Source organism: Danio rerio, chromosome 19 (assembly GCF_052040795.2).
Source record: "Danio rerio strain M-AB ecotype USA chromosome 19, GRCz13ab, whole genome shotgun sequence".
Classification (NCBI taxonomy): domain Eukaryota; kingdom Metazoa; phylum Chordata; class Actinopteri; order Cypriniformes; family Danionidae; genus Danio; species Danio rerio.
The window spans coordinates 45,333,209-45,347,124 of record NC_141039.2 but is presented as its reverse complement, the minus strand read 5'-3'; the positions used below and the strand labels follow the sequence as shown (position 1 = coordinate 45,347,124).

Sequence of the window (13,916 nt, the reverse complement as noted above, 5' to 3'; positions counted from 1 at the left end):
TGTGTTCACACCAGACGCGGAACGCGCGGATAAATTGCGCTATTCCAAATGCGTCAAACCCCGCTTCATTCGCGTGTCAAATTCACATAGAACAGACGCGGATTCGCGTGATGGGCAGGGCTTCTGTCTGCCCGAAGACTCTAGCTTCATAGCTAAAAGGCTAACATGGATTTTATGAAGAAAATAACAGTGTTTATGTGCTTTATAAAGACTGAAAAACAGCGTCGATACGTTTAGGGTCCACTACATTCTTTCAGAGGTGCATCCAGCTCTGTGAGCTCATAAACTCCTCCAGAAACTTAACCTGGATGATGGAGGCTTTCAGCAGTGCTTCTGACTAAGCCAAGCTGAGTTTGATGAACTGTTGTCGGTGAAGGCTGGAGGATTTCCCTGAAGGCTGGAGAGATTTGTGCGAAACGCGCAAAACGCTCAATTTGCCCCGCGCCATTTGCATCATTTGCGCCGCGCGTATCACGCCGCAGGATGTCTATTCGCGCGTTTGCATTGACTTAACATGTAAATCACTCACACTTGACGCGCGTTCTACGTCTGGTGTGAACGCATCATAAGACAATCTTCAGCTCTCTCTCCCCCTCTCTCTCTTTCTCTCTCTCTCTAAATCGAATGATTTAATTAATGACTCATTAAGACTGGAGAATTCAGTATCATATTTGCTCATCACTAGCTGCGTTTCCAGCCAACCATATTTGGCGCCAGTTCTTTAGGATTCCAGTTCTCTTGGACTCATTGGATGGAAACGGTGCTTTTTTTGCAAATGTTTTATGCAATATTCCAGCTTTGCGCATAAATGAGTGGTATGGTACAGTACACTTTTATGGCCGTTTTCACTGTCAGAAGGTACCAAGCACAACAAAAGGGTACCAAAAAGTAGAGCGTGACACGCAGCTGAACGCTATTGGTTTACAAAGATACATCACTAGCTTGTGGACAAGCAGGCGAATGAAAACAAAGGAAGCTCCATTTTTAAATACACAGTCGAGACGTTACACTGTAATAATATATATATATATATATATATATATATATATATATATACATATAATAACTAGCCATTGTCGACCCAAGCTCAAACAAACCTTGTCGTCATTTTGTTGAACAGCCACAAAGCCAAGAAGAAGAGCAGAATCTGCCCTGTGCCCTGTTGCTGTTTATTAGGCTGGGTAGAGTATGAGCGGTTTCACTTTCTCGAGAGAGCTTGTGTGCATGTCTATATTTGAAAGAACAAAGAACGTACTGCTTGCGCTGATGATAATAACGTGCGCATGATTATAAAGTGCTTCTGACAAACGCAAGAGTAAAGTGCGAAAAAACAAAGGAGCAAATGATTCTTTCAGCAACCTAAAACATGAACAAACTGCCACAGTAGAAGTCAGAATTATTAGCCACCCTGTTTATTTTTTTCCCCAATTTCTGTTTAACAAAGAGATTTTCTGAACATATTTCTAAACATAATAGTTTTAATTACTCATCTCTAATAACTAATAAGATTTATTTTATCTTTGCCATGATGACAGTAAATAATGTTTGATTATTTAGATAGCTAGATTACAATTAGCTAGATATTCTTCAAGACATTTCTATACAACTTAGTGACATTTAAAGGCTTAACTAGGTTAATTAGGTTAACTAGGCAGGTTAGGGTAATTAGGCAAGTTATTGTTTAACGACGGTTTGTTCTGTAGTCAATCAAAAAATATAGAGCTTAAGGAGGCTAATAATTCTGACCTTTAAATGGTTTTTAAAAAATTAAAAACTGCTTTTATTCAAGCCGAAATAAAACAATTAAGATTTTCTCCAGAAGAAAAAATATTATCAGACATACTGTAAAAATTTCCTTGCTCTGTTAAACATCATATTATTAATAATAAACATTTTTAAAAGATAAAAACAAACAAAGTGGGTTTAATAATTCTGACTTCAACCTTATTGTCATCGCCTTTTGGACTATTATGAACTCAGAATGACAGAATTACTTTCTAACAAGAGGTTACTTGTGCTGGTGAAGATATAAGAAACAGATGAGAGGTTTGCACTGACTGTGGGGTATATGTTGTGTGTTGTTTTTGAACCCAATTAAGGACTAAATGTATGCTGTGTGTAGATTTTCAGTAATTGGTAACATATCAGAGACTGTAACCTGTTCAATGTTTGGTACCCTTTTGGCAGTGGAAACGCAAGCTTGATAAAGGTGATCCATATCGACCCATACCGTACCATACTGTACTGTACCACTCACTGGAAAAGAGCTATAATTCACATCTTTGGATGGAAACATGGCTAATGACAGGCCTTAACCAGGCAATATGTCCAAAGAAACACTGTTTCATTATCAAAACATTCTTGTGAAAACAGCATACCTTGTGACGTCCAGGGCTTTCTGTACTTTGGCTTGTACTGAGCCGAGCAGATCCGCTCCCATTTTCTTCAGCAGCTGTGTGAGGAGCACGAAGAGCCAGTCCTGCAGATCCTCTTTATGAACAGCAATGAAGTCCACCAGCGTCTCCAGAAACATGCTGAACACCTGTACAAACAGCAGCGGCACAAGGGAGATCAGAAATACTGTACACACTGTACCACTCTCAATCAGTCATCATTTACTCACACTAATATTATTCTGATATTGCAAATGCTACTTTTGTTTTTGAAACACAAAAAGAAAATACATTTATATAATGGCAGAGAATTGTGACATGCACTAACCCTGTATAGGGCACTAGGGCTGCAGGATATTGGGGGAAAAAAAACTTTGTTTCATAAAAATTTGTAAGACACTGATTTACTTTACTGCAATGTATATTTCAATATTAAGTATAATTTCTCCACGAGTGCAATTTTAGATACATTGGGAAGCTTTTGTTGGGGTGTGCATATGCATAAAATTTAGCAAACCAATCACAATCTTTGATGAACACAGGAGAACGAAGATACAAATATAATACGTTCTTTATGATTTTGGGAGTCTAGTAATATTTAGATACACTAATTGGATAATTAAAATAACACTACATAGTCTTCATTGTATATGTACATATATAAAAATAATCTTTCTTAAAGTTACTGTTATTGTACTGAATCGTTCATATTTTATTGTGGTCTTTTTTACTGTTTTAACTGTTCTGCTTTATTTGCCTTTGTGGAAACAAATTTATATAATCTAGTTTCAAATGAACAATAATCTACATATAATTGAAAAGGTATATCTTTTGCTTCTTTCTGACACCTTGCTGAGCCAAAGTGACGCAAAAGCTACGGGCAGGCTTTCAACGACTCTGCCTTTATTTTCAGGTGATACTTTCAGGCCAAAGAAACCCTTTTTGTTGATTACCTTGTGTGGTCAGTAGCTGGGCATGTTTCGAACACCTATATGTCGGCTATCATACTCCAAAACTTAATTTGCATGATTTGTTTATCCATCCACCCCCTCCTAAGAAGACATTATAGATAGGACATCTTTGTTTTAATTCAGATTAGTGATAAAACTCACAGACTGCAGACACATGGACTTCTTGAAGATGCTATATGACGTCTCAATAAAGGAATTCTGCTTGTTTCGAATCTCCTGGACTGGGTTCTCTTCACTCATTTATTTTTTACAACACTTTGTAGCACTTTGGGTCTGAGAAAAGCGCACTACAAATAAAATGTATTAATAATATTACAATTGTTACAAATATAATTTTCTTGTGCCTGGATGCTTTAATTCGGCTTGAAATGCTTTAATTTTCAATGCCTCTTTCTTTATCTTACCCCAGACATGCTCAATAATGTTTATCTCTGGTGACTGGGCTGGCCAATCCAGGAGCACCTTGACCTTGCTTTCAGGAGCTTTGATGTGGAGGCTGAAGTATGAGAAGGAGCGCTATCCTGCTGTAGAATTTACCCTCTCCTGTGGTTTGTAATGTAATGGGCAGCACAAATGTCTTGATGCCTCAGGCTGTTGATGTTGAAATCCACTCAGCAGAACTCTTGCCCACCCCCATACTGAATGTAAACCCAAACCATGATTTTTCCTTCACCAAACTTGACAAATTTCTGTGAGAAACTTGGGTCTATGTGGGTTCCAGTGGGTCTTCTGCAGTATTTGTGATGATTGGGATGCAGCTCAACAGATGATTCATCAGAAAAATCCACCTTCTGCCACTTTTCCAAATGATCAACTAGAAGTCAAGTTATTATTTGTTGCTCTTACAACTGGGATCAACGACAAGACTTTTATCAGGTAGTGTATACTGTAATTAACATCAATCTATTCAGCATAAATGTTTCTTCACCCAATAAAGGGTTATATTTTTAACAACAGTATCGCAGAATGGTCCCATTCATAATCTCTCCTGGATCCACTGCATTATACTTTTGCATTTTTAAAGTTTACCAAGTTGGTTGCTTTTCACTGCCATTATATGAATAAATTCTCCTTTTGTGTTTCGAGAAAAAAAAGGCAATACAACACTGGAACAACATTAGGATGAGTAAAAGATAAACAATAAATGAGTGATCAGCAGGCCCACACGGAATCTGTGTGCGCAGAAATCTGTAGATTTCCACAGATTTTTAGCCCAACATTGAGTCTATTTATGTACTTGTGTAAATGTGTGTAAACTTATATTTACTCAGTTTTTAAAATAATTTCAGTAATATATTTGACTAATATGACAACGTTCATGCGATTTATTTACAATACAATTAGTAAAGTAATATTTTCTGTCTTTTGGTGAATATTTTATATAAGAGACTTGCTTTGTTTACCAAATAATTGGATCTAATTGGATTTGCATTGTACACATTAAAGTTAAAATGGTATTATTTTTTATTTCATATATTAAGTTTTTAGATTTGATACGTCTAAAATCATTCAGCAAAAATCCAAAGCAGAATTTTGCCCAGAAATATCCGCAGATTCTGTCTGGTCCTAGTGATCACTTATGATTCATGCAGCGATCTTCAGTCAGAGGATTGGTTGTTCATTTGTCACAGGCAAATATTAATGTTGCAGTGGTTTTTGATTCCAGTTGAAAAATGCATAAGTAGTGCCAATGCCAACAAGATCTAAAAGAGTGATGTGACACTGAAGATATTTCACTAGCATTAGAGAATAAAGTAATTATGAATTAAACAGACTTTTGTTTTTAGACAAAAGGCAAAAGAAACTAACAGATAGTAACAGTCTGCTTGATTGCCTTAATTTAATTAATCGATAATTATATGAGTAATTAATTCAGAAATATGAGACTTGTCACATTGGAAAATTTGAGAAATCTCTACATGACCTGACATTAGAAAATTAGTTGCAGTTTGTTTAAAATAAGATTTTCAGAACTTTTTAATGATAAAGGCACAACTTATTATTTTCCTACTTGGAAAGCTGTGAAAATTCAAAAGATTTGCCACTCTAAAAACATAGACACACAATATAGAGATTATGAAAGTGCATGCTACTTGTTATCACAGTCAACATTACCATCAAACATTCAGATCACTGATGGGATGCTGATGTTTACACTGTAGACACTTTTAGATACTCTTGATTAGTTAACAGCAGATTAATCGCAGGATCAACAGTTAGACGTTACATATTTGTCATTCTATTTTATTCCATTAGATTAGTACATTAGTAGATTGCCCTGTTAGTGTTCAGTCCCAAACACGCAGCCAAAAACTCAATAAATGCTTTGCAGCTATTTATTAGAGGAGCATCGCATAGTTGCAGGATATAAACGTCACAAACAAGCAATCGAATAAAAAGAAAAAGGAAAACATTTGCACAGAAGTTAACCGAACTTACTCTCTACAGATGCACCACAGGGTAAGGCATGAAAAGAAACAAACACACTTGTGAATTGACATAACATGAAAACAAGTTCAAGCTGAAAATAAAATGTGACAAAATGTTTTATGAAAGTATTCTGTAAAAAAGGTCACAGCTTAGACATTTACAACACATATAAAATTAAAGGGATAGTTCACCCAGAAATGAAAATTCTGTCATCATTTACTCACCCTTTACTGTTTGACTTTATTCTGTTGAAAACTGTAACCATTGACTTCCATAGTAGGAAAAAAACAAACGCTAAGGAAGTCAATGGTTACAGGTTTAGTAATTATTTCCAGAACTCTTATATACTCTTATAACTCTTAAATATCTTCTTTTGTGTCCAACAAAAGTAAAACTCAAAGAATTATAACCTCTTGGGGATGAGTAAATGTTCATTTTTGTGTGAACTATTCCTTTAAATTAAACACTTCATTAAAAGAGAAGAATTAAAAATCCTTAAAACTTATTAGCCGTGTTTCCACTATCGCGCCTAAAGCGAGCGGGCCAGGGCGAGCCAAGGCCAGTCGCGTTTCCACTGTCACTTCCGGGGCCTAATCTGGCCACATCGGGGCTTTCTTGGGGCCAGCAGCCGGCCTTTTTCGGCCCGCCGAATACCTTGGGCCAAAGAGGGCCAGCTGGGGCTTCGGGGCGGAGTGAAAGGAGAGGCGGGGACAGTTTTCCGATCGCACATGAGTACTAGCGCCAAACAAACAAATAAATAAATAAATAAATAAATAAATAAGGGGCGAGGCAGTGGTGCAGTAGGTAGTGCTGTCGCCTCACAGCAAAAAGGTAGCTGAGTCGCTGGTTCGAACCTTGGCTCAGTTGGCATGTTCTCCCTGCCTTCGCGTGGGTTTCCTCGGGGTGCTCTGGTTTCCCCCACAGTCCAAAGACATGCGGTACAGGTGAATCGGGTAGGATAAATTGTCCGTAGTTTATGAGTGTGTGTGTGAATGTGTGTGTGAATGTTTCCCAGGGATGGGTTAGGGCCGGAAGGGCATCCGCTGCGTAAAAACTTGCTGGATAAGTTGGTGGTTCATTCCGCTGTGGCGACCCCAAATTAATAAAGGGACTAAGCTGACAAGAAAATGAATGAATGAATAAATAAATAAGGGAAAGAAAACATCTAGCCTTATGGGGTCTTTTGTGTATGATCACCCTTATGTTTCCCTTTTAAATGTAAGGGTGTTGCATAAAATAATAAAGTAGTTTTAATTTATAAGTGACTTTTCTTTGCTGCGTCCTCTTTGATGTTTCAATAACGCACAACAATCTTTACACCATATTAAAGACACAGCAGACAGTAAAGGTTTTCGAGAGTTTTTGTTAAGTTTAAAAGGTGTATTTGTGCATGTGTAAATGCCTGTTTGTGTGTGACACAGAGAAAAAGAGTGCTCCCTTTACAGCTGTGTTGATGCTGCACGGCTTTTTATTTTATTATTTATTTTGGAGATAATACACAATATAAATATAACAGAAAGACATAAAACATAACAAATTATGTGCCCACTTTCGTAGACTTTAAACAATATAGTGTCAAATCTTGATAAAATAGCCTAAGCTATATTGAAATATAATTTAAAGAATTACAAATATCGGACATAATAAAATCGCATTAAATAAATAAACCAATATAAAATAAACAAAAGCTAGCTAGAACTATGTAGGTAGAATATATACAATGCATAAATCAAACAGTTCGCTTTAAAGCCATATAACTTTCATTTTACAAAGGGTTATCTGAAAAAAAGATTTTAGATATTTTCTAAAAACAATAAACACCGGAGAAAATTTAAAATATTATTTATAAAGTATTTGGATACGATGATATTAATCAAATCGTGCAAACAGAGCATTTTTTGGGTAAGTGAAAGCAGAATCTAGCCTACTTTTCTTCTGTCACCCAGTCCTGCGCAGCGCCGCTTTAAATGCATTGGGGAAAAGTCCAAACACAAAATGTGTTCTGTGTCCTCTAACAAGTGTTTATGTTTTTATATGACGTGGTCAAATTTATAAATGAAACTTTAAATGTAGAGCTTTAGTGAGCAGCTGCTGAGCGCAACAAATATGGCTATTTTTTATTAGGCTACTTGCTCTTATGTGCTGAAACACTTAACACGACGTCTATCAAAACAAGGATGTTATAAAACACATTTCATACCGAGTCATAACGGAGAATTTCTGTGGCTTTATATTATGGATGGTGCACTCACTGCGCTGGGGCCCTCCGTTAGTAGCGAGAGCACTCGATGCACAATGCCAACAGTCGGTCGGTGAGTAAACACATGTAATGAATGGAAATACACAGGTCTGTGCGTATAGACGTATAATGTACTGCTATACAGTAGCGTGTCATTTGTTTGTTTCAGTTGTCTTCATTTTAATGGTTTCGTTTCGTGATGATTCCATGGTGTGTTTTATCTACCTGATTCCCGCTGAAGTGGGCTGGTTGTGTGACGTTTCATTCGGGGGACATTCTGAGGGTGGTGTTAGCTACTAGCCCAACAGTGGAAACGCGACATGATTTTGGCCTCACTGCTCAACCTCCCGGGCGATTGGCCCAGCCCGGCTTGATAAAAGCCCTGGCTCGCACTGGCCCGATAGTGTAAATGCGTCTATTGATTACTTGTCTTGAAAATATTCACAGCAGAACCAACATCCTGATGCACAATAACATATAATAAATAGCAAATGCAAACTCGCACATCAGCTGATGCAGCTTGCTTCACTTCAGGTATTAATTCTGTATTGTCTGCATCTGCTTTCATTGACTCTCAAAGTGCAGACACTTGCTTTGTCACCTTTTTAAATATTACTTTTCACTTGAAAATAGTCACAACAGAGAGGGTTTCCTGATGCATAATAACATGTAATAGCAAATGCAAACTCCCACATCAGCTGAAGCAGTTTGCTTCACTTTAGGTATTCATTTAGTTTTGCCTGCATGTTTGTTTGACTCTCAAAGTGCAGATACTTGCTTTTTCACTTGGGAAAATTTTTACTTCATTGTTAATGGCTACAGGTTTTTAATTATGCTTTCCAGCATTCTTCAAAATATCTTCTTTTGTGTCCAACAAAAAAAAAAAACTCAAAGGATTATAACCACTTGAGGATGAGTACATGTACATTTTCAAATCACCATAATAAAGTAATATAATAAGGCAGTAAAAATATATAAAATTAAAATAAAATTTTATAAAAACATGCATATTTCATCATTTACATATCCACAGTTGTAATTATCCAGGGTTTTTTTTTCAGATCATGTGTGATTGTTTTTTCAGGAGTTTGTGAATGTACCTTAAACGAGGCAGAACTGATACCGGATTCTACCGTGCCGAAGCCTCTGGGATCACGCTGCAAATCAGAAACAGGGGCGGGTCATGAGCCCACCAATCAGACATAAGGGGCGGGGCTACGGCCTACCCGACAAAAAAAAAGGAGAATGCCAGGAGTTTCCAGAAAAACGGAATGAGTGGAGAGTGAGAGAGAGAAAGAGTCACCTCAACCGCAGGTTAGTGTGTGTGTGTGTGTGTGTAGGACTGGGCTGTCAGTTCAATCAGAGCTATATAAATTAATGTACTTATCCTAGCCCAAACTAACCTATTTTTGAGGCGTCTCAAAGTAAGCATTTTTCCAATATCATGCAGATCTAATTTTAAGCTGTTTGTCTATTTATTATATTTTAGGATTTGTGACAGTCCCAGCATATGAGTGAGGTGAGTGCAAGCAGGAAAGAGAGAAAAGCTATGCCAGAAACGTTTTAGTCGGCGCTGCAATGGTTGGAAAAAAGACGAGCGAACGAGCCTGAAATCAGAAATCCACTCAAAACCAAACCATGCGATTAGCCATGGTCTTTAACCCGAGAGTTAGTGTGCACTGCACATGCCTGAGAGTGTTGATCTGTGTGTCTGTGGCCAGAACACGGGCTGTGGGTGAGGCAGAATCCGATACAGTCAAGCGGTTTTGTGTGATGCATGAAGATCATGCGGGGTTATGTCTGCAGAAGTGTGTGTGTTTGTTCTGCAGCGTGTCTGAAAGCGGCATGCGAGGGTACCTTGCTGTGTGGGTCTGCAAACATCCTGGTGAAGATTTCACACAGCCTCTTCAGCTCAACACGACTGAAACAGAGAGAAAGGACAAATTCAACTTGAATACATGCATTCACTGATTCAGAGGTTGCATATGAGGGGCGCTGATCGACGCTCAGGTTTAATGGCAAAAAAGTGAATTCAGACATTTTTATATTAATATCAATAAGCTTTCAAGAATTAAAATATGAGAGAAATATGGGAAAATACCTAATACTAGGATATAATGGTAAAATATGGGAGAATCCCGGCAAAAACAGGATTGTCATGTATGAGGTGAAATTGTCGAACAACAGTTTTGTGAGATATCGCAAAATATCTTTGCGAGGGAACGCAAAAACTTTCAAAAATATGTTTACCTTTCACTCTTTTTTTCTCCCACTCATTTTTTTTCTCCACCATCATGTCCCTTCCGGGTCTGAATCACGTAAAATTTTCTAGTCATCTCAACTTACATCAGTCAAACTGACTAAAATATTCATTCATTCATTCATTTTCTTGTCGGCTTGGTCCCTTTATTAATTCAGGGTCGCCACAGCGGAATGAACCGCCAACTTATCCAGCAAGTTTTTACGCACCGGATGCCCTTCCAGCCGCAACCCATCTCTGGGAAACATCCACACACACATTCACACACACACCAATACACTACGGACAATTTAGCCTACCCAGTTCACCTGTACCGCTTGTCTTTGGACTGTGGGGGAAATCGGAGCACCCCGAGGAAACCCACGTGAAGGCAGGGAGAACATGCAAACTCCACACAGAAACGCCAACTGAGCCGAGGTTCGAACCAGCGACCTTCTTGCCGTGAGGCGACAGCACTACCTACTGCGCCACTGCCTCGCCCTGACTAAAATATTACATTTGAAATTTATACAACTAAAACTATTTTGTTGAATAAATAAGTTAAAGTAAAATAAAAACATTTGTTGTCTGTATTACTAACGTCTATTAACGTAGAGTTCATACTTAACAAATAATGAATAAACTATTTGCGTAATAAATGATTCATTGTGTGTGGTTATTATAAAGAGTTACCCAATAATGCTTTATTAGAGGTTTCTGAATGCTTTACCTAAGAGTTCGATGGTTTTTCAGCAACGCCTGCAATCCCATCAGCCCCTCTTTCCTCTCGGACCAGTTGGCGGAGGCACAGCGATTGAGCACTTCAGCCACGTCCTCCGTCTGCCGCATATACGTTGGGATGCTGCCATTTCTGGAGCTGTACGAGCGCTCAGAACACGCGCTAGAGGCGTCGCTATTAGCATCATCATCTGAATACATCCCATACGTGTCGTACCGCCGCCGAGCAGGTTTCTTCTGCTTAGGAAAACACCAATGGAGAATGAGTATTTAAGGTAGGGATTAAACACTTTGAGAGCTTGAAATATAGATAATGAAAATGTTGAAAGCAGAGAGACAGACAGAAAAAGCCAGACAGACTAACCTTGCTCCGCATATCTCCTAATAGCTGGCAGCATTGACAAAGCCAAAGGTTAAAGTTAAAGCATGACAGACGAGTTAAAGGCAGACAAAACACAGTGCATTAATAAATGATCATGTCAATCTGCTGGGTTAATTTTTGTGAGTACAAATCATTTGCATGCTGAATCTACAATTTAAGATTTACAATTACTTTTCGCATCCCAAACCAATATTTAGTTGTAAGAGTTTGGAAACTTGAAAGGGAGTTTTCAAGCTTTAAAGAGGACCTATTACGCATCTTTTTACAAGATGTAAAATAAGTCTCTGATGTGCCTAAAGTGTGTGTGTGTGTGTGTGTGTGTGTGTGTGTGTGTGTGTGTGTAGCTTCAGCTCAAAATACAACACAAAAATTGTTTTATAACTCTTTGAAACTGCCCCTTTTATGCTGACTGTCGCTTTAAAGAGAAATGACACCCCCGACTTTCGGTTCAGGTCTACCTCAGAATTTTTTCAACAGATGCATCATAATGGGAGGAGTGGGCCATCAGGAGTGGGCGTGGCCAGCAGAGCAGGGGAGAAGGAGGGGAGCGAACAACTGTTGTCAGTCGGCTCACAAAATGAGACACAAACCGTGAGGAGACGCATGAGTTTATAGTTTACAAAGTTAAAATGCAAAGAAATTAACAGTAATTATATGCCCTGCTACATTTGTTATTCGTAATTTTATATACAGATGTTCATATAAACACTATAAATGAGGACTTTTCCCTCAATCCCTGGGTCTGAATCAGTCTATTTTAACCATTAGTCCTGTTGGTAATCTAGAGGATTTAGGTGAACACAGCAGCACGGCGATGTGTCTAAATGTGAACGAACTCCAGATAAAAGACAACGTCCGCCATTCTCCAATTCTCGTACTACTCTCCGAACAAAAATGCTTGCTGCACACAAACAGCTTTGCTGTATTGGCCCTGACAGCATCGCGGGGAAAAACAAGCCAAAAACCCCCTGGATCATGGAAACAAACACATATGACCCTTCATGAACAACTAAATACTGTGTGCCATGGGTTAGTGTCTCACAGCTTGGCACTGGCAGGTCTGTGTCTTGCCTTCGGAAAGCTTGCGCAGTCGTGAATAATTAAGAAGCCGGCTCTTCTCATAAAATAAGAAAACTCTGAGAAACCGACGTGTCATCTTTGCACTGTCACCGATTTTGATCCAAGTTTAAAATGATTTTTGGGGCGGAAGATGAAATTATCTGACAAAAGCTCAAAATTATGCATTTTTCCCCACAATTAAATCTAACAGGTAGTAACATTGTCTTAACTGATGCTGAACACACGCAAATCTGTTAAAATCTCCAAAAAAAAAAGTACTCGGTGGTTTCATGACCCTGAAATTCAAATGAGATTGTTCTCTTTTTAAGAGTTATAAACGACTATGTGTCAGCATAGCAGCAGTTTCAAATCTCTAATGGCGGATGGCTGCTTCTCACTAAGGGCTGTTTATGCTAATGAGGGAGAGATGGTCACTAGTGAGCGGGGTTTTCCCCCCTCTGATGACACACACAAAGGGAGAATGTCAATCAAAGCGTTTCTGAAGACACATTTTTATGAAGTGTGATTATTAAAAAATAGAATTAATTAATGTCTAACATTTAGAGGCTGATTATATTCACAAACTACAACCAAAAAAACTGTTTAAACCCCTTAAAAAGGTGCATAAGAGGTCCCCTTTAAAACGTAATACTACAGATTTAAACATTCACATTTTTTTTTTACAAAAGAAAAGAAAAGAAAACACCCAGTAAATGAGATTTAGTGTTACAAAAACATTTACTCAAAATATTCTCAGGCATATTTAGCACTAGAATTATTTGATGACAAATTAAAAGACTGATTAAGGAACACAGTGTAGCCCCAAAATAATACTTAACAACTTATTAGATTTTTTTTTAAATGCACCGTGATCCTTTGATTTTACAGGGTTCCCACTATTTCATAAACAGCAGATTCAAGGACTTTCAAGGATTATTAAAGCACCATTAATTTAAAAAAAGCTCGACCGGTTTCGTTTTCTTGTGCACTCTCCACGAGTCTATATTTGAAATAACTTCTTGAGCCGATGATTATACCGTGCATGCGATTATTGAAGTGCTTCTGACATCCTTTAAGAAACGGACAAATGCGAGGGTGAAGCGAAAAAAAAAAAGGACAAGCCGAAATATTCATCATTGATCAGCAGTTATAATCAAATTATTTTTATAGAAAGGTTAGTAATGAACATTTATACACAAGTATTTAAGTATATAAAGCATCTGTTTTATGAGAAGTGCTTCTGATAAATGTGAATGAAATGTACAGCTTTACTTTGACATTTTCTCGAGTGAGAATGAAACTTTGTCGTACACCACACTCACCATTGGAACCCTTTTGGCAGTGGAAACACAAGCCTAATAAAGGTGACCAGTACCGTACTGTACCACTCAGTGAAAACAGGCCATTAGTGCCATAAAAGTCCTTATTGTACAAATCATTTCATTTACACTTAATATTTACATTA

General features: G+C 37.9%; 1 protein-coding gene across 55 annotated transcripts in view; it reads right to left on the bottom strand.

Moving 5' to 3' along the window:
- The window catches only part of clasp2 (cytoplasmic linker associated protein 2), a 102,434-nt gene that overhangs the window by 18,665 nt on the left and 69,853 nt on the right, over positions 1-13,916 (bottom strand). For 23 of the 55 annotated variants that reach the window (XM_087294178.2, XM_087294179.2, XM_087294191.2 and 20 more), the window contains 4 exon segments: positions 11,375-11,398; positions 11,003-11,247; positions 9,891-9,954; positions 2,379-2,542 (listed from right to left, as the gene is read on the bottom strand). In XM_087294178.2, coding sequence (XP_087150304.1) covers positions 2,379-2,542; positions 9,891-9,954; positions 11,003-11,247; positions 11,375-11,398 — 497 coding nt within the window. 55 annotated transcript variants of the gene reach the window in all.